At 33.7% G+C, this 27,999-nt stretch overlaps 1 protein-coding gene across 2 annotated transcripts; it reads right to left on the bottom strand.

Annotated features, from left to right (window-relative positions):
* Position 1: 1 nt before the first annotated feature.
* Positions 2–27,883, bottom strand: LOC114326988 (DNA repair endonuclease XPF). 2 transcript variants are annotated; one of them, XM_050654853.1, is made up of 17 exons: positions 27,868–27,883; positions 27,607–27,810; positions 25,615–25,776; positions 22,809–22,989; positions 20,570–20,722; positions 20,389–20,514; positions 16,603–16,739; positions 16,265–16,416; positions 16,066–16,214; positions 14,334–14,687; positions 12,732–12,905; positions 12,539–12,679; positions 7,136–7,348; positions 4,657–4,830; positions 2,540–2,680; positions 1,544–1,735; positions 2–206 (listed from the first exon to the last, which is right to left on the bottom strand). In XM_050654853.1, exons 2-17 carry the CDS (start codon positions 27,729–27,731, stop codon positions 57–59), a joined length of 2,724 nt encoding a protein of 907 aa, XP_050510810.1. In that variant the 5' UTR covers positions 27,732–27,810; positions 27,868–27,883; the 3' UTR covers positions 2–56. The 2 variants fall into 2 exon arrangements, with proteins under 2 accessions (XP_050510810.1, XP_050510809.1); XM_050654852.1 differs by lacking the exon at positions 27,868–27,883 and having other exon boundaries at positions 27,607–27,861.
* Between the last annotated feature and the right edge of the window lie 116 nt (positions 27,884–27,999).

Genomic DNA, 27,999 nt, shown 5'->3' with positions numbered 1-27,999 from the left:
GTATTATAAAAAATATATATTACCAATATTTACAATTACAGAATGCAGAATTACACTCATGCTTGCTTCTTTTTAAAGCTTTTAAATCTAGTTTTCGGTCTTTCTTTTTTCTTGTCCTCTTCTGGTTGAGGTTTATGTTCGCCGTGAATAATAGAATACAGTGATTGAGCATCTATAGAACTTCCAAGAATTTCTTTCAATTCCTCCTAAAATTTATTCCAACATAAAATGATATAGTAAAAAAGCTGTTACTAGTTTGATTAAGAAAAAAATACTATTTTCCGTTATTAATAGCATACATAAAGAAACTATGTGCAGTTCTGTGGGTTAACAGATATATTAGAATTTTTGGAAAACTTGATTTGAATATATCGCACCCCGACTTCATTACTGTCATAACCCTAAAATCGCAAACTTTTCTGGAGAGCAAAAACAAGATGTTACGTAAAATCTTCATTTTTTTTTCTCTGCAACTTCCTTATCTACATAAGTTAACCAAATTCTACACTTATGTTGATAATAATGTGTGTGGATATATTTAAGGCTAGTATTTATTTTTAATTATTGACATTGATTTACCCTCAAATTCACCCTTAAATATGATAAGGCGTTGTTGCTAAGGCACCCATATTCAAAAGTCGTGACTTAGGTTCTCAGTGCCATAACCCTCACAGGTTAAGGTTATGGCACTACAAACGTTTTACTTGAGTACTTGAACAGACGGGGTCGTGAATTGTAAGTTTTTTTAATTCCCTCTTGTCTTCTTCGCTTCAGCATCCATTTGGCTTGCAAATTTTAGAAGCCTTGGAGGTGTTACCAAGGAAATGGACCAATAAGTTTTCGATTTAAAAATCTTTTAGTAATATTTTAATATTTTTTAAATATTATTAATAATGCTATTAGGATCGAAAACTTCATCTTTTAATTGCCAGATGACGCTAGTCACTTAATGTTTTCACTTCAGTTGCAATGGGTGGGAAAAGCTCTCAGTGCGGATCAGTTGGAGTATGGAGAACAGGTCTACGTTCTTTCCGATGAGGCTCCAATAAGAGCCGAAATTGAAAAGTAAGATTGTTTTGCCTTCGCATTTCAACTGAATTAAAAATAAAAATTTTATTTTATTTTTATATTGGTCTTTACTCCTTCGAGTAACTAGGTCCATTTTCTGTTGGAATTTACCAGCTGAACAGACGGGGTCGTGAATTGTAAGTTTTTTGAATTCCCTCTTGTCTTCTTCGCTTCAGCATCCATTTGGCTTGCAAATTTTAGAAGCCTTGGAGGCGTTACCAACGAAATGGACCAAAAGTTTTCGATTTAAAAATCTTTTAGTAATGTTTTATTATTTTTTAAATATTATTAATAATGCCATTAGGATCGAAAACTTCATCTTTTAGATATTCCATTTTTTTAGGGTTATGGCACTATTGAAGTCGGGGTGCGATATGTTAAAAAATAAAAAAAAACAGGAAAAAGGAATTGACACTAATGTGTGTAAATGAACTTTAGATTAAAAGCCGAAATTATTGATCTCACTTTACTATACCTCAGATTTTTTCGTAACTTCATCCATACTGATACCTTTCCTTAAAAATGCATCGATATTTTTAGAGGTAATTCCTGGCAGTTTCTGAACAAAGTCATAAATGTTTGAATTGTATTTTGACTCAATTACGTCAAGATCTTGTTCTCCTCCCAGAGCTGCAGCATAAGCAACATTTGGATCATCTTTACCCAACTAAAACAAAACATATTCCAAAATCACTAGAAAAGAAATTATTTATAGTAGTACAAGTACTGTGCTTATGCGTAATACAATTAGAAATAGATAATAGTTCATGTCTTCGTTAAACCAATTGTCTACTGGAACACCGATCTCGGATTTGGATGATTCAGAATAATTATACAGAGTGAGTTTTATGTATGGAACACCTCAATTATCTCGGAAACAGCTTGTATGATTTTTATAGATTTTAATAAGTAAGGGTCTTGTGATATGGCTGATATTATGGTGGTATTTACATTCTTTTCAGATCTTCCGTTTTTCTATAAATCTAATGAACTTTCTTATTTCAAATGGAACCCTCTGTATATTTTTTGCGTTTTGGAGTCCTTAAGAAATACTGATTATTTTATTTTTCATGTAATGGTCCCTATACTTAAATGCCAACTTTTCGAAGTTATTACATTTATTTAAAAAAAAAACTAAATAATTTAGTTAAAAAATATTAATTTTGAAATTACGAAGTGCCGAAATTCAAATTCAAACCTTATTCTATTGGACATTAAACATGTATAAACATTTTCAATTTCGTTGCAACCCGAAAATGCAGCAGCATTATATTCTAGTTCAATCAGAGAGGGCAGGAAGAGTATATACCGGTTTCGGGGCTTTTTTGCCCTTCATCAGTAGACACATATCCTATTCTCTCTGATTGAATTAAGATACTGCGACGCGAGACATTGGAATATAATATTAAAATATTGTCTTTGTTTTTATCCCTTGTTTCTTATTGATCACACTTTCGTTTTCAAAAATTACCTTCAGTTCTTCAAACAGCTGCGCTGTAGCATATGGACTTGGACTCCAAATAATCTTCAACTTTGGAAAGTGTAAAGTAAGTAAAAGTAGCTTCTGTTGGATATCAAAGTTATTACAGTCGCTGGATATCATATAATTGGCCTGAAAATATAAAGATAATAATGAATGTGTAATATTGCAGCTGGCGATGACGGAATAGTAATCGAGGCAATCAAACAAGGTGGAAATAAAATTATCCAGGCTTTGGCCAAACTTTTCACCGAATGCATTTACCAAGGAAAAACTCCTGAATGGAACAATGCAGTCATTGTTTTATTACACAAGAAGGGTGACATAAAAGATCTAAAAAACTACCGTCCTATCGGTTTGCTATCACACATATATAAATGTTTCGCAAAAATTATCAAAAAAAGACTGGAGGCTAAGTTAGACTTCTATCAGCCTAGAGAACAAGCTGGATTTAGATCTGGATATAGCACTAACGATCACTTAATGGTAATAAAAAACCTAATAGAGATGTCTGCAGAATACAACATACAATTGGCACTGATATTCGTGAACTACGAGAAAGCATTCGATACCATAAGCCAGCACAAAATATTAAAAGCATTGACAGAATGCCGAATAGACCATCACTACATTAACATGATCAAATATATCTGCCAAAAGGCAACGGCTAGCGTAAGACTGTCTGAACAACAAACAAATACACTCTGTATACAGCGAGGAGTACGGCAGGCAGACATTATATCACCAAAGCTATTCATAACCCTTTTAGAACACACATTTAAGAAGGCAGATCTAAACGAATATGGTATCAATATAAATGGAGAGAAGCTCAGTCATTTGAGATTCGCAGATGCCATCGTCCTTATAGCCGATCGTATGGATGATGCAATATTAATGTTGAACAAATTATATTACGCTTCCTTAGAGGTCGGACTAAAGATTAACATCAACAAGACGCAAATAATGACTAATCTGGTGCTAAATCGTAATATTGTCGTTGATGGAATGGATATTGAGCAGACTGCATCTTCTAAGTACTTGGGACATGAAATTCGGTTGGGACGAGATAACCAGACGTGCGTACTCCCACGTCGCATAGGATTAGCCTGGGCAGCGTTTGGTAAACTGAACTATGTATTTAAATCGGACTTGCCCATATGCCTCAAAAGGAAAATCTTTGACCAGTGTGTGTTGCCAGTACTCACTTATGGAACCGAAACATTAACACTAACAGAAAAGGTGGTGAGCAAGATTCGCGTAACTCAGAGGGCTATGGAGCGCCAGATGTTGGGTGTCTCCCTGAGAGACCGAATCCCAAACGAAGAAATACGCCGTAGAACAAAAACAACAGACGCTGTCGAAAAAATTGCGTCGCTTAAGTGGAATTAAGCAGGACACGTCACCAGATTGCCAGACAACCGATGGAGAAAACATATCGTCGAGTGGAGGCCGCGAGAAGCACTACGGAGCAGAGGACGCCCACTAACCAGATGGGCCGATGATTTGAAGCATGTTATCGGTAACTGGATGCAAGCCGCACAAAATAGAGATAAATGGAAAGAGCTGAGGGAGACCTATGTCCAGCAGTGGACGCGTACGGGTTGATGATGATGAATATTGCAGCATTTCTTTGGCTACTCTGTATATCGTAAATGTTTCCTAAGGTTTTATTTAATAAACACTTAAAGAATTGTGTACCCCAGAATAAGTCTTTAAAAAACACCTTTAAAAAAAATTGTTTTTACGTGATTCGATTCATTATAGACCTAATACATCTGTTATGGGTGAGAACTGAACAGATCCGGTTAATAGTTTTGCCAATAGATGACGAGAGTGTATCCATTTCGATCATTGAGAATGAACTCTCCTTATATTTAAATTTTTATCGTCTCCTGTAAAATTACCTTTTTAGTTTTTACTGAGTTATCATTTTGGGCTATTCAATTACATCTTAACATTTCGAAAGAGAATAAGCATAATCTAAATGTTTATTTATATAGCCCGCTTACGCTACGACATCGAAGAAAATTGTGTTTCAATTAAATATTTACAGGCAAAAGGCAAGTATTGTTTCTTTATTGATCAAATATTCCAAATACTGTCCTTACCCGCCATCCGAATTGCTTGTTCTGATCAAATTCAATCAGCAACATAGGTTTTGAATAAAATCGAGACATATTAGTACACTGTTGATATAATCTTCCAGAGTTTAAAGATCCTATAAGATCAGAAATACTTTTCCTTTCCACACAAATGTCAGGTGTCAGTACATAATCTCCAATCTGAAAATTAAAATTTTAAATGTTCGATATTTTATTAATAACATAGATTGTGCCAAAAGTAGCAGGACGGTCGAGTGATAATCGCAGCGGATCGAAAAATTGAAAAATACTTGTTCAATATTTTTCAAAAATCTATCGAATGACACCAACTTCACCCTCTGAAGGTGGGGTGGAGGGCAACTTTAAAATCTTAAATAGTAATCCCCATTTTTTTTATTGGAGATTTGGATTCCTCATGAAAAAATAAGTAACATTTATCCGAGACATTTTTTCGAATTATGGATAGATGGCGCTAATAAATCGTATTTTTCCGATTATAGCGCCATCTATCAACAATTCTAGAAAAGTCTCTAAGGAACCTAAATCTGCAATAAAAAATGGGGGTTCCTATTTAAGATTTTAAAGTTGCCCCTACCTCACCTCCAAGGGGTGGAGTGTGGAGTCACGTTTGGTGTCATTATATAGATTTTTGAAAAATATGGAACAAGTATTTTTCATAATTGATGGATTCGACCGCTACTTGATGGAAGTTTATTTTATCTAACAATAAAACAATGAAATCGTTCGTTTTCTATACTTCCACAAAATTTATTATAACTATGTGACTACAGCTGTTTCGGCAGAGTGCCTTTCTCAGGTGATTTAGATTACTATATGGGTTTGCCTTTTTAAAGTCTTTAACTGAAGAGGTTGAGGAGTGGGGAAGCTGTTTGTCTCGAGTTGGTCATTCAGAATTATATCTGTATTTTTCAATTTATTAATTTCCATAGATTCTAATAAAGATAGCTTAAGGCCTTTATTTTGAATATGCAGAATTTGTAACTGTTCATTAAAAGAATGATTATGATCTAGAAGGTGAAGAGCGTATGTAGAAGTGTTAGGTGTTATTCCTTTCTTTTTTATGTATCTGACTATTTTTGTAGTTATCTTGCCAGTATATGTGATAGAGCAGAAGATACTGGGTTCTTTCTGTGGTGGGGGATAGACTAATTTCAGGGCTTTCTTATGGAGTTTTTGGTTTAAAATTTTGTTAATTGTTTGTTCGTTATAGCCATTGTTTACTGCTATTTGTTTAATGATGTTCAATTCTATTTCGAAGCTATTTTTTGAGTATTTTCTAAGTTATAGCAGTAAACAATGGCTATAACGAACAAACAATTATTAATAAAATTTTAAACCAAAAACTCCATAAGAAAGCCATGAAATTAGTCTATCTCCCACCACAGAAAGAACCCAGTACCTTCTGCTCTATCACATATACTGGCAAGATAACAACAAAAAGAGCTAGATACATAAAAAAGAAAGGAATAACACCAGCTTTCAGAACTAACAACAACTTAGGCAGATATATTAAGAACAATAAGAGCCGAAAGAGAAAACAACTACATAGTGGTGTTTACAAACTAACTTGTGGTGACTATCCGAAAACTTACATCGGTCAAACTGGCAGAACCTTTGACAAACGGATAGCAGAACACAAAAGGGCTTTCAACAATAGAAAAACAGACACTTCTACATACGCACTTCACCTTCTAGATCATAATCATTATTTTAATGAACAGTTTCAAATTCTGCATATTCAAAATAAAGGCCGTAAGCTATCTTTATTAGAATCTATGGAAATTAATAAATTGAAAAATACAGATATAATTCCGAATGACCAACTCGAGACAAACAGCTTCCCACTCCTCAACCTCTTCAGTTAAAGACTTTAAAAAGGTAAATCCTTAGTAATTTAAATCACTTGAGAAAGGCACTCTGCCGAAACAGCTGTAGGCACATAGTTGTAATAAATTTTGTGGAAATATAGAAAACGAACGTTTTGAGTGTTTTATGCCTGGTTGCACCAACAGATCTTAAGCTCCAGTTTAGCTAAGCTCTACTTATATATAGGGCCTCCTTGAGTATCACTTACGTTGCATCATAATTTTAGATTTTTACCTTATTATTAATTATACCTATTATTATATTATGCTATTCTTTTTGTAATATATTCTAATTATATTAAATTAATTCTTATGATATTCTCGACTTAAGCTTAAGATCTGTTGGTGCAACCGGGCATTAATGTTAGAAGTATTTTTCAGTTTTTCGATATGCTGTTCATTTCGCGAAATATTCGACCGTTTCGCTACTTTAAGCACACTCTGTTCCAACACGACTGAGAACCGTACATGTAACCATCACCGTCCTGCGCAGAACCATGGAACGTATCATTTCGATCCCATGGAACGTTAATTATCTAGTAACGAAACGGTAATGTGACGGTTCTTGGTCGTGTTGGAACAAACCTATTTTGACTTACTGAAATGGTAAGGGGTTCGATATCCATACCCCTTTTATGTATAAGAGTTGGTAATTCACTTCGAAATTCTCTCATGTCAACTATTACAACTTGTTTCTTTGGTGTCTGTTCTTGGCCTCCTTGTCGAGTATTCTTTTCTGGGCTTATAACACCTCTCTGCAGGGCGATATTATCGTCAGATTTCCCATCTTGATCGGCAGGTATCACCATTTTCTAAAAGATAAAATAGATCAATGGAGCAGCCTCTGAGCGGCCATCTTACTACATTATACGAATGCCAGCAAACCATCATTATACCTTTTCGAAATTGAAGAAAACACTTTGTCCACCGTAAGATTTTGTTCACTTTTTGGGAGTGTTTTAAAGATTTTGGATAATAAAGATTTGTAAGAACATTTAAAGATGGAAGCCAGACATTATTACTTACTATATTTGAGATACTAACTAGATTTGTTTACTAAATTTCTTCCTCTTCTTTTTTATATAGGCAATACTGCCTGTTTTTCTTCAACGGTGCCTTTTATTCTGCACCTAAACTGTCGTTCCATCTTTTCCTTGGGCGTCCTATACTTCTTTTGGCAAACGGTGACTACTTGTCCTTGGCTATTCTTACTATCCTTGATTCAGACATCCTGCTTATGTGTTGATTTCACTCTTCTTTTCTGTTCTTTACCCAGGTATTTATAATGTCGACCCCACATATGCATCTGATTTCCTCACTTCTTACCCTGGCCTGTAGTCCTTTTCCAGCAATTCTTCTTAAGACCTTCATTCCGTTGGTCTCCAGATGTCTTTGTGTTTAGCTTCTTTCTGGTCTTGTTTCGGCTGTGTAAGTCATAACTGGCCTAATAACTGTCATATATTCGGGTCTTTGTCTCCACTCTTAAGTGTCTGCTTTTTCCAAATTGTGTCGTTTAGTCGTCCGGTCGTTCTACTGGCTTTAATTATTTGGTCTTTTACCTTTTCTTCGAAATTGATGTCGGTTGATAGATTAATTCCCAGGTATTTAAAAGTCATTACTTGTTGTATAATTTGATTGTCTAACTCCAATTTGCATCTTATTGGTTCTTTGGCTATTACTAAGCTTTTTGTTTTTTGGGCTGAGATTTTCACATTTCCTTTGTGTTAATGTTGAACTTGTGTAGTAATCTTTGTAGGTCAATTTTTATAAATTAAAGACCGTGGGCTCTAGGTCAGTGGTCGGCAAAGTGCGACTCCAGAGCCGCATGTGGCTCTTTGGCTCCTTAAGTGCGGCTCTGAGACAAACATCCACGGAAAGCGTTCTAATATTTTCTTTAAAAAAACTTGGTAGGAAAAAAATTACATCTTATTCTGATAAATTAGCTTTTATCAAACTTGCAAACTGTAGCATATGTCAAAAATCCTCTTAATGCTACGATAACCCAGTTGAAATTTTCTCCTTTTGAAATTGGCATTAGTAGCTTTGGAATATAATGGGTGGATTTAAAAAAACGAGGAGTTATGGCGCTCTAAATTCGAACGTCTTTGTGTTGAATTGGAAATATTGGAGAAGAAAAAATGTGATCTTAGTTCACAATACAATTGGTCTGCTTTGAATGACCTGGAGAAAGAAGACATGATCATTTTCGACCCTTGGAATGGCATTCCTGAATCTTATGATCAGCTCAAAAAGCTCATGTTTGCTGTTCTTTCCCTTTTCGGTTCTACATATCAAGATTGAAAATAAAAATTATGATTTTACGCTAAAATTTTTAAGGTACTAGTACCTACACTTTAGAAGACCAAAAATAATAATTTTTTTCAAGAATTTTTTTCTCAGAACGTTTATTAAAAATGGACATAAAACTTTTTACGTATTAATATCTAACTCTTAGAGAGTACAAAAAAATATATCTTTTTTCATTTATGTACGTACACTAATATTGTAGAGGGCGCAAAAGTCGAGGCCTCGAAAAATGATGACAGACAGTTAATCTCACGATTGGGATATCTGAAACAAAAAAATCGTACTGCATTTGAAAAAGGAAGGCTTCTTACAGTTCACCAAATATAGCTGAAAGTGTGAAATTCCCATTGCCTGCGCTAACAATGAAGTGAGAACGCACATACAAACGGTCTGGACCGTCAGTGCGAGTGCGAGGTCAATCGTTAGACGAATGCGCATCATGATCGTCACGCGTTTTCACACTTTCAGCTATATTTGGTGAACTGTACGTGACAATTTACCGCAATTTAAAAAAAATAAAAAATAAATATTTTTTAACCATGAAAAACTGAAGAAAAACGGGCAAGTTTTTTATAAAATTTTTTCAAATTGCTGTAAAATCTTCTTTTTCCGGAATTTTTTACTAAAGGTGGTAAATTGTCACGTAAGAGACCTTTCTTTTTCAAATTCCGTACGATTTTTTTATTTCAGATATCCCAATCCTGAGATTAACTGTCCGCCATCGGAACTACTTTTTTTCGAGGCCTCGAATTTGACGTCCTCTACAATATTAGTGTACGTGCATAAATAAGAAAAGATATATTTTTTGTAATCTCTAAGAGTTTAATATTAATATGTAAAAAGTTATATGTTCATTTTTAATAAAGGTTCTGAGAAAAAAATTCTTGAAAAAATGCTTATTTTTGGTCTTCTAAAGTGTACTAGTACCTTAAAAACAACGTGTTGTAGGAAGTAAAAACCCTACAAAACGAAAGAAAATAGAACTTCTACGATGATTAGAACCGAAGATATCGCCAAAAAAACGAAAAACAAGTAATTTTTTGGGGGTTATGAATGAGTCTAAAAATTTTTTTTAGTCGAATACTTTTTGATGTAGAACATGGTATTTTTATTTTTGAAATATCGCTAGGGGCATTTTTCACTATCTTAACCGGCTAGACCCTTTAGTTTTATTTGGTGTACTACTTATTTTTTCTTCTTCCTAAAGTTCCATCTCCTATCGGAGGTTGGATATCATAATGGCTATGGTCACTTTGTTGGCTGCTGCTCTGAACAGTTGTAATGAACTACAGTTAAACCATTCTCTAAGGTTCCTCAGCCAGGAGATGCGTCTTCTTCCTATGCTTCTTCTTCCTTGCATAATAACTCTCAGCAACTCATATTTTTCTCCTCTGGTAATGTGACCCAAATATTCCAGTTTTCTTGTTTTTATACTGTTCATAATTTCTAACTCCTTATTTAAACGGCGTAGCACTTCAACATTGGTAATCCTTTGAACCCACTGAATTTTCAATATTCTCCTGTAACACCACATTTCGAACGCTTCTATTTTTCTTATGTGTTGTCTCTTCTATGTCCAAGGTTCCATTCCGTATAGTAATATAGAAAATATGTAGCATCTTAGAGGCCTCAATTTGAGAGGCAACTGAAGGTCTTTGTTTGTAAGCATTGTCTTCATTTATATAAATACTCGCCTTGCAGTTTCAATTCGGACTTTAATTTCTTTGCTTTGGTCATTTTTGTCATCAACCCAGGTTCCCAGATATTTGTATGTCTTCACTTTTCTATTTGGGTTTGCTCTAGCATTAACCTTTCATTTCCATGTTGTGTTTTTGAGACAATCATAAATTTAGTTTTTTTTTTTGTTTATTTTGAGTCCAAATCGAATGCAAATCGTTAATTCTATTTAACAATTCTTGTAGCGATTCCAGGGTGTCTGCGCCATTATAACGGTGTCATCAGCGAACCTTATGTTATTTACTATTCTTCCGTTTATACAGATTCCATCACTTAGTTCCGCTATCGCTTCCTGAAATATGGCTTCACTGTACACGTTAAACAGTAGCGGCGACAGAACACAACCCTGTCTTACTCCTCTCTTTATATCAATATTCTCTGACTCTTGTTCTTCTATCTTTATAATGGTTTTTTGATTCCAATACAGATTGATGATAATTCGTAAATCTCGTCTGTCTATATCTCTGTTTTTCAATAATTCTATTAGTTTTTCATGTCGGACCCTATCGAAAGCTTTTTCGAAGTCGATGAAACAGGAATAAATATCCAGGTTCATATTAAAGCATCTCTGAGAGAGGACATTAAACGCAAACAATGCCTGTCTTGTTCCAAGTCCTTTGCGGAACCCAAATTGGGTATCATCCATATCATATTCTAGCTTTCTGTATAATCTTCCATGAATCACCTTTAGAAATATTTTTAAGCCTACTAATTATTAACAATTATTAATTATTGCCGAGAATGTATTAAAAGGTCAAGATTCGTAACAAAATGCCGTGTAATGATCGGTGTTACACAGAGCGGGTTACAACAATACGAAAATAAGGATCTGCACTGGTTCTTCCTATACTTTGTTTCACGTTAAGAACGGAACATTGCGCTTATGGAGTTCGGTGTTGCCAAACCTCTCGGGCATGGGTGGCTACTCGACTGCCGATATACGATTCATTCTAATCAGTACGGCGCGGAATCGGCGCGCTTCTATCGTTCATAAGAAATACGTTGGCCTATCTAAGCAACGTTCCGTTCTTAAGAGGTAACATTAGCGATCAACAGGTAGCAACAAACGCGGTCCAGATTGCGGCTGTAATTTTCAATATTTTGTCGAGATATTTGGCACACATATTCGTAATATAATAAAGAATGGCGGTACAGAGCCCAATTTGATTAGTATGTGGAAATTACTCTATAACTAAATAAAATATTGCAAAAAGGAGCCTGTACTGCCATTAAGAAGAACAAAAAAATAACCTTTCTTCAAATACACTTTTTTATCCCATGCCTAGATTTTGTGTCATATTGGAACTACTAAAAATTTTTATCTCTAACAAGAAATCGAACATATTATAACTAAATAACTGATTAGTCAACATTGAGAAAGTGTCACTGTCATTTTGAGAAACCTACGTCAGATTTCTGTTCTGTTATTTGCATGTGGATTACGAACACTCGATACGAATCGTATCCGCCATGTTTTACCGTAGCGCCGTCGAGTGTTCGTAATCCTTATGCAGATAACAGAACAGCAATCTGACGCAGGTTTGTCAAAATGACAGTGACACTTTCTCTATGTTGACTAATCAGTCATTTAGTTATAATATGTCCGATTTCTTGTTAGAGATAAAACATTTTACTAGGTCCAATATGACACAAAATCTAGGCATGGGAGAAAAAAGTTTATTTAAAGAAAGTTTATTTTTTATTCTTCTTAATGGCGGTACAGGTTCCTTTTTGCAATATTTTATTTAGTTATAGAATAATTTCCACACACTAACATATTTCGCAAATTGGGCTCTGTACCGCCATTCTTTATTATATTAAGAATACGTATGCCAAATATCTCGACAAAATATTCAAAATTACAGCCGCAATCTTGGACCGCGTTTGTTGCTACCTGTTGATCGCTACTGTTGCCTCTTAACGTGAAACTCTGTATAGATTTGATGCACTATACTTACGGATTTAGCCTCTATAAGGTACTCAAACGCTTCTTTCTCCCTCCTAAGTGTAGTTAAATAACTCTGCTCTTCAACGGTATCGGCATGTAGCAGGAAATATACTTGAACCGGCGCTTCGTCTGTCCTATGCGATTCATACATCTACAAATATCTTTTTATCACGAAACATCAATCGTGGCATTGACACACTTACCTCAATTTCTCTTACAGCTGTCATACTACAATGATACATGACGATGAAATGGGGTTTAACGTTCTCCAATGTATTCTGCAAATTAGTAAATTCGTTGGATCCTTTGAAAGTTTGTATGAGAATTTTTGGCTCGTGTACTGTTTCGCATATTTGAGTGAGGTCCATGTTTTCCATCTACAAACAAAAAATAATGAGAACTACATGTATTGCATCACAAGGAACACTCTTTTTACATTTTAACTTTTATATTATATTCGTTTAAGAAATCCATTCCAAAGAAAAACAAAAGATCTATGCATGATGTGCATACCTGAGAAGGGTTCACCGTTCTCCTACTTGTGGATAGGTTGTTCCACATAGTTTTATCTACAACTTCTAGCCGAGATCATTTTTGAATATGGGACTTTCTGCACGAGGTATATACAGGGTGTTTGGTAAAGAATGGTCCATAGCTTAACCTTAGATTCCTGAGGTTAAAATAGGTCGATTCAAGCTAACTTACCTTAGTACAAAAGTTGATAATAGAGCTTTTCATTCACAGTCATTTGTTTCAAACTTCTGTCATATCTCGTATAATCCGTGTATATTAATATTATACACAGATTATACAACATATGACAGAAGCTCGAAACAAATCACAATCGATGAAAAGCCCTATAACCGAAATACAGGGTGTCAAAGTTAAACTTTTATTTTATTTATTTTTGAATATTTCCTGACAGGCATGGGACAACACGAAATTTGGTAAGTGATGCTGGTACTGTACACCCTACTAAATTATGTTAAACAAACGTTTCTGGCTACTACCAGAGGCGTACGACAGGGGATCGTGATTGGTTGGCCCTTCCCAAATTCTACGCCACTGGCGGAATTGCTATTTTAGTGCAATTTTTTTATTATCCAATACTTTCTATGTAAATAACATACTCTTCATCCGCAAAATAAGTGTGCCTTTTCATTTTTAACTTCAAATATCTCGAAAGCTAATTACTTTATCGTTATGAATGAAGTGTATATTATTTGCATAGAAAGTATTGGAGAATCTAAAAATTATGCTAAAATAGAAGTTTGATCAGTGGCGTAGAATTTGGAAAGGGTCAACCATTCACTGTCCCCTGTCGTACGCCTCTGGTAGTAGCCAGAAACGATTATTTAACATCATTTAGTAGGGTGTACAGTGCCTACATTTTCTGCCGATTATAACACGGATATGTCAAATTATTTTAAAGTAGGTATTCTTTTTTTTATTAATTTATTCTTTATTTATTAAAGAACTATGTCGTGTGCCCGATATTATAAAACTATTTAACATATCCTTATGATACTTGGCAGAAAGTATAGGTATAGTCCGTTCGCTAAACTCAGACTCAACTGGCTAGTGATTTAAGCTAGTAATTTTGCCAATTTCATAAAATTGCCAAAAAAATCATTACTAAATAGTTCATAATTACTAAATATTTAGTAATTTTGCAAATTTTGTCAAAATTGGCAAAAAACAAAAAAGTTACGTACTAAAGTAATTAGCCATTTGCGTCTGAGTTTAGCGAACCGACTATACTGTACAAATACTAGTAAAGTAAAGACTTAGATAAGTAAATTTACCTGTGAGAAAGGTTCAAAAACGAAAGTACTTTCATTCCTACTGGTAGTTTCGTGTTTATTCTCGCAAATAGTTTGGCTCATAGTAAGAATATAACTGTTCTGAAAATCTTCAATTTCTTCCTCGTCCTTATTGTCTTCAGTGTTGTCTTTGGGATCACTTTCGGAACTTGTTGACTTAGAATCCAGTTTCAATTTCTTGTTCTTCAAATTTTTATTATCGGGTTTCTCTTCAGGGACAACTACTTCAGCAGGAATTTTGTCATTTACTCGAAAAGCATCACTTATTTTTTTGATCGGTATTTTACTTCCACATGATCGTAGGAATAAATATAAATGTGGACCTTTTGTTAGTAGCTAAAATACAAATATATACTAAAAAAACGCAAAAAGAACTTGTAAATACAAAACTAAGAAAAAAACGAAGGAAAACTTGTAACGGTACGGAAAATCAGTATCATTTATGTATTTTAATCGCTTCACCCTGTATGCTAAATCCGTTTCAGAAATTGTACTGTGTATTGCGTAGAATTAGGTCATCTGTGATTCTTTTTCGTTTCTCATAATATTGGATCGATCATCGTATATTGTCTTGTTTATCTAACTTATGTTCTCTGAAATTTGGCGTAGATATCATTAAGTACCTCAAATTGTTTATATTCTACAGAGGACGCAGTATTAACTTCAAAGAGCTACTCGTGAGAAGTCGCCTGGATGTCGCTGTATCTTATAGAGATTAAGTGGCTCTGAGTTGTTTATATAGTATAACAAGTTCGCACGTGCAATATTGCTAACGATGTGAGAATCAAGAGAAGGCCTTGAGCTGAGATATAGTTATCAGAACTTCGTTTGGTTTAATCCTATTTGCGAGAGAAAAAGTTACTGCCTTTGAGGGCATGGTTGAAATTTGCTTAAATCTTTTCTATTCGTTTTGAAATGAAGAGTGGAAATTGGCTAATTTTTTTATTGGTAAAACCTGACAGGGTTGAGTAGGGTAGAAAGATAGAGAGATGGAAGGAGTTTGGGTTGTGAGAGTTCCGAGTAGTATAGAAGAAGAAGCTGGTGCCTTTCCGTCAGCAGGCTCTTTGCCTTGCCGACGGAGAAAATTGTTGATAATAGTTCAATTGAGATAGTTGTTTGTATTTAGTACAGTTCAGTTTTTGTTCCAGAGCCGAAGTAGGCTTAAGTGGCTGCTGTCGTCGTAGAGAGTGTAGATTCTCGACCGTATTTTGTGTTTCTAGTGATGGATTAAACTGATCCATTGGTTTTCTTTTGTTGAAAAGTTCTTCGTTTCTTTCAATTAAGTTTAATCACTATCAATAATAATAATAATAGTATCCAATTTGCATACAATAAACGAACAATTGAATTTCATCTCTAACATAATTAATAGCTGTACTTTATCTGTCAAAATGAGTGTCGTTATGTGCCGTGACAACAAATGTGCCGTAACATCAGGACAATGTTTAACACCTTAACTGCCGCATGGATGGACTATGGATCACCCATGGATAAAGAACACAACAAGGTACATGCGCTATTTTTAAATTGTTGAACTCTTACGTTTTCTCGCCAATTGGTAAAATGATTAGACTTTTTTTTGATAACAACTTTACTAAATTTTTATTTGTTTTCAATAAAGTAAGAATTATCATTCATCAATTGAAAACTTAGATAAAGTAAAGTAAAACCCAAAGAAAATGTTGATAAATAACTCTTGTGAAGATACACTTACTTCTTTTAATTGATGACAGCTCCTATAATCACTAGACAAGATCAGTATTGTACTATCCTTGAGGTTCCTTTTTTTCATTTCCGCTGGTATCTCGACCTGAAGTATCTCCAATAGAGGCTTCCATTTAGGACATAAATCCGGGTGAAACTCTAGAATGCATCAATCAAGTATATGGCAATGTGCACCGTTTTTAACTTACCTTTTTTGTCGTTGAAAATAAAGGAACTAACTTGGGAGAATAGAAGTTCGGCAGGTTCCAGAAGAACCCAAGATGCATGCTGTGCGTATTCTTTTGAACGATATCCCATCACTGATGAATAATAAGACACTGGATCGGAATGAAACATGGTACTAAAAAGAAACTGTTTTCAGCATGTATGTAACCTCACAAGAAAAAATTGAGTGGTGTCAAATCTGGAAATCAAGGAGGCCAAAAACCTTAAGAAACCTAATGTATAACTCTTCCATTAAAACGATTGTCAAGGTATTGCCTTACATCTAACCCATTGTTACATACTCACAAAAGTCCATACTTACATCATTAAATGTCTTAACGTTTTAAGATCAGCTACCAATTGTAGACTGTTTTTACTTAGTTGGTGCCAAATAACATCTAATTGAGCTTGAAGTATCTTGTGAAATTTTTTAGTTAAACAATTTTCTACTGTTATTTCCTAAAATACAAATATGTATATTAATTTATTTTATTTCATCAAAAAGGTTATTGTGTTTTGCATAGCAACAAAACCTTTGTACTTTGAAAGCTTACAAATATAATTTGAACGAGGACGTTATTGCAACAAAATTTGACAATTTATTCAATTCTGCAGGAAGTTGACTAAACTAGTAATTAAACTATTTATCGATATCTTCCATAATTATACACAGTGAAACTATAAAAAATTAGGAAGTTAAGATTAATATGAGATTACAACTTAAGAGACTAATTTGTGATTGAATACTTACACTGTATTCCTTGCACTCTGTACGATATATTTTATATCAACTTAACTCATAATAGTGACAAATTTTATTACAGAGTGACTGGGAGCTTAAACTTGAATACAACTTAACGATTATCTTAACTTTGACATCAACTAGATTGATTAAAATGTAGAAATAAAAGAAAAATGGTTGTAAGGCATAGTTTACTTACCAAACAGTGACAAAAAATTAGGACAATAATTTTTTGAAACCTTGCACAAAATTCTTTTTATCGAAGGCCTAAGTTTTTTTATCGAGCAACTTGGTCACAGACTCTGCCTGTGTTCCTAATACAGTCGAGCCCGATTATTAGAATACCTCTTAAAGGAATATCCCGGTTTAAGGAATAGAAATTTGAGTTCCCGAAACATTTATAGTACCAACCAATGATCGGTTATTAGAATATCCCGGTTATAGGAATAATTTTGCTTGGTACAAAGGCTATTCCAATAAGCGGATTCTACTGTAGTTCTTAATGGGAAATAAGCCTGTAGCCTACAAGCTAATTTTGTAAAATCGCAAGGCAGCTTCAATAAAACTTACTGTTTTTTTTATTTCTTGTACTCCACCAGAATGTCTGCAGATTCTAGATTCTGCAAAGAAGATAGCTAGACTATATGCTCCTCTTAGGAGAGGATGAAAATACATCATATTATTTAGAAGCGAACAAATGCTATTTTGGACTGAGTAGACATATGAGAAGCAGAAACTTAAGCCAAAAAACAAAAATAACCATATACAAAACCCTTATACAACCAGTGTTGACATATGGATCGGAGACATGGACCATCTCCAAGGCAGATGAAAACCTTCTGCTTATATTTGAACGAAGGATCCTGAGAGGCATATTCGGTGGCATATGTGAAAATGGTATTTGGAGGAGGAGGTACAACTACGAGGTGTACCACAGATATAAACATATATTTGGTGGTAAAGACGTAGTATCTCTTATGAGAATAGGAAGACTAAGATGGGCAGGACATCTAGCAAAATCACAGCATAAAAACCCTCAGAAGAATCCTTATGTCACAACCTGTGGGAAGTAGAAATAGGGGTAGGCCAAAACTTAGATGGAAAGATGGTGTTGATGAGGATGGGAGAAAAATAGGCGCAGCAAACTGGCAACGGTTGGCAATGGATAGGACTGACTGGCGTAATAGACTTGGGAAGGTCGAGGCTCTTTCATAGGGCTGTAGCACCATTGATGATGATGATTTAGAAGCATAATGCAAAACAACATCTAAGAAAGAAGGAATACAGGACGCAGAAGAATGACATGCTAGACAAATTTAAGAGAGCAATTTTGATGCCATAAAAATGGGCTCTTTAGATAAGATTTTCAATAGAGCCCAGTATATGAAATACAGGGATTCATGTAGAGATAATTTCAAATAGCTCAACAATGGCTGGAACATACATATATGAATGCTTACTTTTCATTTTTAAAAATAGACATAAATTCTTCAAACACATAACAAACCATAATACTAATACACGAAACAATCTCATAAACTATAATATACCAATACATAGATTAACAACATCTGAGAAAACCACAGCATATTACGCCTGTATTAAATTCTTTAATAAACTGCCTTACAGCATCAAAATAGAAACTGACATAAATAAATATAGAAAGTCTGTTCAACAGTTGCTCATACACGTAGAACCATACAAAGTGGAAGAATACCTTCAAGCTAACCTGCAGGGAGACTGAGGGCTCTTATCTTAATCTAAATGTCACTGTTATTATTATTACGTTATTATTATATTTTACTATTACTTTTATGTTAAGTGTCGGTTGTTTCAGTAACCCTTACAAATTGTAATTGACACCATTCTCTCTATTGACAATTTATATTTGTAACTTGTGAATGCTGAGAATAAAGCTTTTTCCTATTCTATTCTATTCTATAATTCAAAACGATTATATGCCATTACAAAAATTTCACGATTAGAAACATAAAATCAACTAAACTAAGCTTTGTTTTTAAACCAAGAGGAGTAAACTAAAAAAGACAGATTCACACCCAAGAAAGTCGCTAGAAATATCAACAAATACATCTTCTTTTTTGGTTGATCATATCGGCCTTTGACGGTAATCCATAAATATATTATATAATACTAATATGTCGCTAAAGAGTTCTAAAAACAACTGTTTTTATATAAAAACAGATTAAAAATCTAAAATTAATAATCTAAAGTAATAACGCAGAAACTACAAAAAATCGCTGATATAACTTAATTAACCTATGAAATGCCAATAGTCTCAAAATTTTATAAATGTCATTAGTGTCAAAATTTGATATTCTTTGCGTCACAATATAAGAAATTTGGCCTGACTATGGTGGGATGTCCCTACCGATTTAGTATCATAATAACAAAACAACAAACCCTCCAGGAGCGGATTCGCTAAAATTAAGGGGAAAGGAACAAAATGCAAAATTTTGACGCCTGTCAAAATTTTCAATGTGTTTTAAATGTAATCATTCTTTCCGAATCCTGAGAAAACTAATATGTAAGTATTTTTGAAAAATTTAAACGCAGAATGAAAAATTATTATTACCGAGGGCCGAAAGTCCCTTAGAATAAATAAAAACTTTCTTTTGAATGAGATATTTGAGATTAAAAATCACACTAAATTTTCTCTTAGTTTGTAACCCCTGTAACTTATTAAAATAAACATTATAAAAGTTTTCAGGGACTTTCGGCCCTCGGTAATAGCGTAACGGCTTAAAGCCGAAAGTTCGTACCCATCCAAAAAGTTCAAGTCTTCAAGTAGATATATTTTAATGGGGTTGGAATAATAAATATAAATTTAAATATCATATCATTATATTTATTACGTATTTATATCTATGTAGTTATAGGTATATTATTATGTACAATGAAATAAGAGAAATGAACAAATTAAAGAAATTAAGGAAAATAATGATAATAACAGTAAAAGATTAAAAGCAGAATTAACAGTAAAAGATTAAAAATTTTTAATACGAAGTATTGTCTAGAAATTTTAATTTTAATAATTTATTTGCATTGGCAGGTAACGAGTCAGTTCTGTAAATAATATAAAGTCCGGCCCTAGTAAGCAGTTTTGCCCCAAAACTATTGCCACCCGTCGCAAAAATAATTGAGGGATTAGTAACATCAACTATTTATTATGATACTAAATCGGTAGGGACATCCCACCAGCGTCAGGCCAAATTTCTTATATTGTGACGCAAAGACTCACAGTGGAGTAAACATGCCTGAGGTTGGACCAATTACAAACAAGCTTTACGGCGCGAGAAATTTGAATTACTCCTCTTGGTTTAAAAACAGACTATAAATATAAAATACCTGTAATTCTATAGTTTGATTAAGACGCTTCAGTTCCTTTACAGTTAAATTCATGAGGTCCAGTATATGTGTCTGCATTCTCTTCATTTTGTCGCTTATAGGAATATGCAGTTCTATTACATTTGGCTAAAAAATAATATATAATTAAAATCAATTTCTAATAGAAGAACTGATGATGTACCTGACGAGCTTTCAGACTTCGCACTATTGTGGAATGGAATCTGGGCCAAATATACAACTCTTTAACAAATAAAGCTCTCATGACTCTATCCACGTGTCCATAACCAATTGTAAAACTGTGCACATTATTTGAGAAACCTTTGATGAAACCGGTCTAAAAAATATAATAAAAGATCTATATTATCTACAGTTTATTTCATAATTACATAGAGCAGTTTCTACTTAGGGTGAACAATAAAAAAATTCCACAACAAATACAGTCCGAAGCTGAATAGGAAGACTCAGTGCTATGTTGAAAAACACAAAGATACCAATGGTATTCAACAGTTGTATTCTACCAGTTATGGCCTATGTAATGGAGATCATGACACTTAGAGTTATCAGCCAATAGATTAAGAACAATTTAGAAAGCCAACGAACAAGCTATGTTAGGAGTGTCTCTGAAAGAACATATACGAAATGAAGATATGCGAAACAGGAAGAAGGTGGAAGATGTAATTGGAAGCGTTGTGCAAATGAAATGAAGCTGGACAGGGCACATGGCACAACAAAACAACAAAAGATAGATGAGAAACATCGCACATTGGCGAGCACAGTTGTAGTAGAGGAACAGCACAAAAACGGTGGCTAGATAAAATCAAAGTAAAATTGAGGTGGGGAGGGAACTGGCACCAAATAGTACAAAACAGAGAAGGGTTGAAAACTCAGGGGATGCCTTTGTCCGGGAGTTAATGCAAACAGACTGAAGAAGAAGAAGAAGTTACAAGTTACATCATAACTACATCGGATATTTTATGGATGGTTAAGTAAATGAGTATTATTAGAGATAAATGTTAAAGAAAACATTTGATAGTGACTATTGTTCTTGAAACTTAAAAAAATTTACTTGATCCAAAAAAGAACTAAATATAAAATAGCATGTAAAATAAATAAAATACTAATTCGAATTGTAGCTGGATTTCACATAACTTAATCTATTTTAACTATATTAAGTATAAAGACCTGGATCTCGCGTACCAAAAAAAGATGATTAATAGCAAGCTGAAAATTTGTTAATAGCTTAACAGTGTCTAGTCGGACAAACTTTGATGTATGGGAACACTGGAACAGGGGAAGTTTTAATTGTGGAGCAGTTTAAAAATTTGGAACATCAGATTACAAAAACGTCCAATGTATTTTGTCGGATAGCACATCCAATTGATTTGTTACCCTTTCATTAAACTCTCATGCAAAAATCAGACTGCTATTACTAACCAACATGATTCCTGTTATTTGACATGTTCTTCGTGTTCCACTCATTAAAAAGCCCAGTTGGTGATAAACACCAGTCTGATTTTTGCATGAGAGCTTAATGAAATGGTAACAAATCAATTGGAAGTTCTGTCCGACAAAATACATGGAACGTTGTCGTAGTCTGACGTTCCAAATTTTTAACTTGTTCCACAATTAAAACTTCCCCTATTCCAGTGTTCCCATTCATCAAAGTTTGTCCAACTAGACACTGTTAAGCTATTAACAAATTTTTCAGCTTGTTATTAGTCATCTTTTTTTGGTACGCGGGATTCAGGTCTAATATGAAAATGTGTAAATAAAATATTTGGAAAATATAATAACAGATGATGGGAAAACGGACTTAGCAATAAGTAATAAACTGAAGAAGGCAATTAACGTGTATTACTCTTTAAATAATACCATTTTTGGAAAGTCAGAAATAAACAACAAAACTAAACTCAGAGTATATAACAGCATAGTAAATCCAATACTGACATGTGGGGCGGAAACATGGATTGTGCAAAAGAAACATGAATCAATGATAAACGCGACTGAGATGAAATACATGAGAAGAATAGCTGGAGTTACAAAGTTTGATAGATTCAGAAATGAGGATATAAGAAGAGAGCTGGAACAAGAACCGATAATGAGGAAGATCGAAAACAAACAATTAAGCTGGTTTGGACACATACAACGAATGAAGCAAAAAAGACTTACAAAGAAAGTACATGAAGCCAAAATGGGAAACAAAAGAAAAAAGGGAAGGCCGAGGAAGACATGGATGGACCAGATCCAGGATATAGGTGAAAGGAGACACATGAGTATGAGGGATATGAAGAACCTGGCCACCAATAGAAGCGATTGGAAGAAATGGATAAAAGGCGGAACCCGACATCCGACGCCATGAAGGGCACTAAGGATTCTGAGAAAGAAGAGAAGAAGTAAATAAAATACATTAATTTACTTACTTTATTATTTTGACGATACAATCTTAGTGCAAAAGCTTCTTGACAACTCTCCAATATTGAATGAGCTTTTAGAACAATAATTCCAGTTATTTTTTCTATTGGTATTCTCTTCTTTAACATATCAACAACTAATACTCGAATGGTCACAAAGTGTATACCTCCAGACAAATAATTATCTTCTCTTCAATAAAAAAATATTATTTACATATACAGTAAGCGCCACACTAGTAGACACATAAGTACCTAATTTCTAGGCGTGGGCTAATCCGGCCCATTCTCACCTGTGACTTTTATGTCTGTCACAACATGTGACTGCCATGAAACTATTGAAAATAACTATTTTTCCATGCAAAAAATCGACGGTTAAACTGCAAAACCTCGTAAGTCAGTTTTATGTAACTTTAGAGGAGAGACGAAAAACATTTTGGCTTCTTAATGTAAGATTCAATTTATTCGTTTTGTGTGTGTAGGGTTCTTTTTAGGTGATGATTCCCTTACTATTAAGTAAAATTCAGTAATATTGTTTTTTTTTGTCAAAGAGCAACTTACGAGGTTTTGTTACTTAAAATCTTAAACTATCATTAAACTTACGAGGTTTTGTCTCATAAAAAATGCAACTTACGAGGTTTTGTAACTTAAAATCTTACTTATGAGGATATTGTAGATGTCGCTATATAGTACCATTAAATTTAAATATTGACATACAAGATTTCGTAGTTTAAAAGATATGTAAAAGCATAAAAAATCAACAAAGTATAAAAGTAATAATGGACCAAAAATCGACTTACAAGGTTTTGCAGTTTAACCGTAGAAATACATTAATTAATACTATTGTTACTCTGTAATATTACAATACTTTATAACTTTTACAACTTTAATACAATGACAACTGACAACTATAAACTTCAAATACATCTGTTCTATAATCTGTCAACTTTCTAAGAATAATTGATGGATTCGACTGTTACTTTCATTCGACTGTTCATTTTATCTAACAATAAAACACTGAAAACGTTTGTTTTCTATACTTCCACAAAATTTATTACAACTAAGTGACTACAGCTGTTTCGGCAGAATGCCTTTCACAAGTGATTTAGATTACTATGGGTTTGCCTTTTTAAAGTCTTTAACTGAAGAGGTTTCGGAGTGGGGAGCTGTTTGTCTCGAGTTGGTCATTCAGAATTATATCTGTATTTTTCAATTTATTAATTTCCATAGATTCTAATAAAGATAGCTTAAGGCCTTTATTTTGAATATGCGGAATTTGAAACTGTTCATTAAAAGAATGATTATGATCTAGAAGGTGAAGTGCGTATATAGAAGTATCTGTTTTTCTATTGATGAAAGCCCTTTTGTGTTCTGCTATCCATTTGTCAAAGATTCTGCCAGTTTGACCAATGTAAGTTTTCGAACAGTCACCACAAGTTAGTTTGTAAACACCACTCTGTAGTTGTTTTATCTTTCAGCTCTTATCGTTCTTAATATATTTGCTTAAGTTGTTGTTAGTTCTGAAAACTGGTGTTATTCCTTTCTTTTTTATGTATCTGTATCTGGCTATTTTCGTTGTTATCTTGCCAGTATATGTGATAGAGCAGAAGGTACTGGGTTCTTTCTGTGGTGGTGGATAGACCAATTTCTATCATACATTAATTCACTTCACAGTAATATTGAGTTTACAATAGAAACAGGACAGAATAAGTCCATAAACTTTCTAGATGTAACAATTACCAGACTACACAACAAACATGAGTTCTCCGTAAATCATAAACCTACCCATACTGACACAACTATACACAATTCACCATCCCATCCTACACAACACAAATTAGCAGCCTACCATAGCATGATATATAGACTGGCAGAAATTCCCATGTCAAAAAATAACTTCGAGATAGAACTGAACATCATTAAACAAATAGCAGTAAACAATGGCTATAACAAACAAACAATTAACAAAATTTTAAACCGAAAACTCCATAAGAAAGCCCTGAAATTAGTCTATCCACCACCACAGAAAGAACCCAGTACCTTCTGCTCTATCACATATACTGGCAAGATAACAACAAAAATAGCCAGATACATAAAAAAGAAAGGAATAACACCAGCTTTTAGAACTAACAACAACTTAACCAAATATATTAAGAACAATAAGAGCCGAAAGATAAAACAACTACAGAGTGGTGTTTACAAACTAACTTGTGGTGACTGTCCGAAAACTTACATCAGTCAAACTGGCAGAACCTTTGACAAACGGATAGCAGAACACAAAAGGGCTTTCAACAATAGAAAAACAGACACTTCTACATACGCACTTCACCTTCTAGATCATAATCATTCTTTTAATGAACAGTTTCAAATTCTGCATATTCAAAATAAAGGCCTTAAGCTATCTTTATTAGAATCTATGGAAATTAATAAATTGAAAAATACAGATATAATTCTGAATGACCAACTCGAGACAAACAGCTCCCCACTCCGAAACCTCTTCAGTTAAAGACTTTAAAAAGGCAAACCCATAGTAAACTAAATCACTTGAGAAAGGCACTCTGCCGAAACAGCTGTAGTCACATAGTTGTAATAAATTTTGTGGAAGTATAGAAAACAAACGTTTTCAGTGTTTTATTGTTAGATTTCTATGAATATATCGATTTCTCTACATTTTCTGATGTTTTAGATGTCACTAGACATAAAAGTAAACAGTGCAACAAGTGAAGGGTCCAGTACTGTATTACTTCAATGTACCCGTGTCTCTAGTAGCATGGCAGTTACTGTATAAATAGACTGTTTGAGATTTTTGCTTATTTACCTGTCTTTTGTGAGAGGTGTGCTATTGTAGACATGTGGATCTTTCAACTTCTCTCTATAATACTTTTCTTCTGCTTCAGTGCTCTTTAAGACTAAAACTAAGTTTCCTTCATCACAGTATACTTTCAATAGATTTAATATCACTAAATTCAAATTAATTCCCCTGAAAAATATATTGTGTTACTAATAATTACAGTGGAACCCCGATAAGTCCGCCTCCGATAACCCGGACCGATTTTCATCAGACAAAACAAACATTTTTCACTTTGACTGAGTTTTTTATCAAGAAATAAACAATACTGTATACAACTGTACGTAATTTAGATGTACTGTGCATATGTATTTCATATTTTTGCAATTATAATGTGTGTTTGTTTTTCCCAGATTTTCGATAACCTAGATCGACCGTGGTCCCAATTAATCCGACTTATCGAGGTTCCACTGTACATTTTGTTCATGCTTTTTTCAGTTTTTTAGTAATTAATGATAACAATGGATGAAGGAAAAATATATACATTTGAACAGGTAGAAAGATTTGAATATTTAGTGGCTATATTCATTCACGGCGCTAGCATATAAGGTGACCGCCTGTAAAACAAGCATAGACACCCTTCTTTTTTTTAATTAGTAGGTATTTTGTATAACACCAGCAGAAAAAATCTCATTTTAGCGCCTCCAAACAGGGGCTCTTGCATGCAGTACATCCCTTGCATTCCCATTATTGCCAGCCCTGACTACATTTTCAAGTAAACCAAGTATCCAGGAGGAAAAAACAAAAGATTAATGTCAGGAAATCGTTGCATGGATGCACTCAATAATACCTAACCTATATCTATATTTATAATATAAATTAGAAGCAAAAATATATCCAAAGCAGCTAATTTAAGAATGTATAAAACGTTAATAAGACCAATAGTTATGTATGCCTCAGAAACCTGCACTATGACAAAAACTGAGCAATCCATGTTACAAGTATGAGAAAGAACAATACGGTAAAACCTTGATATAACGGACTAATTGGGGGGACAGGTGTCCGTTAAAGCCGAAAGTCCGTTATATAAAAATAGGTTTAAAATAAATCGGACTATTTAGAAATGTGTCCTCATTATGCTATAATAAAAAGTTTATTGAATCTCTTTGTAAAATAAAGCGTTTGGGATCCACGGGGACCCCAATATTATGCAATGTATCTTGGTATGGGCAGAGCTAAGTATGTATAATCTTAACAGGACGTTTTTAATTTTTTTACATTTAACTGGATTTTTTGTCCGTTATATCCGAAGTCCGTTAAATAGAGGTCCGTTATATCGAGGTTTTACTGTACTTCGAAGGATATTTGGAGGAAAAATGATAGTCAGTGGACACAAAGAATTAACATTTGAGTTGGAAGAATGCTAATATAATTAAATTGTTTATTGCTGAAAGGCAGTAATCACCATTTTCTACTTTTCGAGTTATGGTAAAAAACCCTTCTCTCTTTCTATATCCTCTTTATTTGGTGTTAAGAAAGGAAGCAAACACTGATGCATTGCATGGATTTAGTTTATATTGCGAAACTGCATTTAACACCAACTAAAACCAACACAAATGATGTGGAGATAGAAAGAGAGAAGGGGCTATATACTAGAACTTGAAAAGTTATACTTTATATTTATATATATAACCCCTTTCAAGAATAAACGATTCAACTACAGTAGGTAGTCAAGCACAAAGACTTAGATGGTTACATCATGTTCAAAGTTAGAATTCCAAAAATCTTGTTATGCACAATAGGTGGTAAAAAGATAAAATGAACGCCTAGGAGGACCAGATGGAGTCATGACATGAAGTTAACGACGACCTGAGATATATCTCAATGTAAACAATTCGAAAGAAAAATCGAAGAATAAACAGGAGCAGAGGATGATTGTTAACTAAGCCAGGAATCCGCTTGGCTGGAAGTGCTAATACATTTTATTATTAATTAATTAAGTTCTTAATATTTATTACTTACTTAGATGCGACTATTAATCCATCATTATGAATACAGTCCAGAAATATTTGAGTTTCAAACTCAAGCATATATTTTAGATCAGCTTTATCTAATAATTTCTCGGTTTCATTTAATTGTTCGTCCATTGTTGTTGAAAAAGTACGTATTGTCAATTTTGTATTGTTTATTTATGAAGCAATTTAAAATCAAATGCTAAAAGCTTAACTAAAATCATTTAAAAAAAATAACAAATTCTCAAAATCTCAGAGTATTTGAACTAACCTTGAATATAATTTTCTTCTTTTACAGATCTAATTTACTTGGGCACTTTGAACTACTTCAGTGATCCGTAAGATAGAATGTACAGTCAACTCTATAAATAAAAACAATTTTTATTTACGTTTTTAAGTTCCA

Source organism: Diabrotica virgifera, chromosome 6 (assembly GCF_917563875.1).
Source record: "Diabrotica virgifera virgifera chromosome 6, PGI_DIABVI_V3a".
In the NCBI taxonomy this organism is placed as follows: domain Eukaryota; kingdom Metazoa; phylum Arthropoda; class Insecta; order Coleoptera; family Chrysomelidae; genus Diabrotica; species Diabrotica virgifera.
Note: the sequence above shows the minus strand (reverse complement) of the source record. Positions and strands in the feature narration are given on the sequence as shown.

Excerpts from the sequence above, each read along its gene's own strand:
- LOC114326988 (XM_050654853.1), bottom strand. The coding sequence starts at position 27,731 with ATGGACGAACAATTAAATGAAACCGAGAAATTATTAGATAAAGCTGAT. Across the intron at positions 22,990-25,614 it reads ACACCTCTCACAAAAGACAG|AGAAGATAATTATTTGTCTG; the intron begins GTAAATAAGCAA and ends TTTTTATTGAAG. Across the intron at positions 12,680-12,731 it reads CAGCTGTAAGAGAAATTGAG|ATGTATGAATCGCATAGGAC; the intron begins GTAAGTGTGTCA and ends AGATATTTGTAG.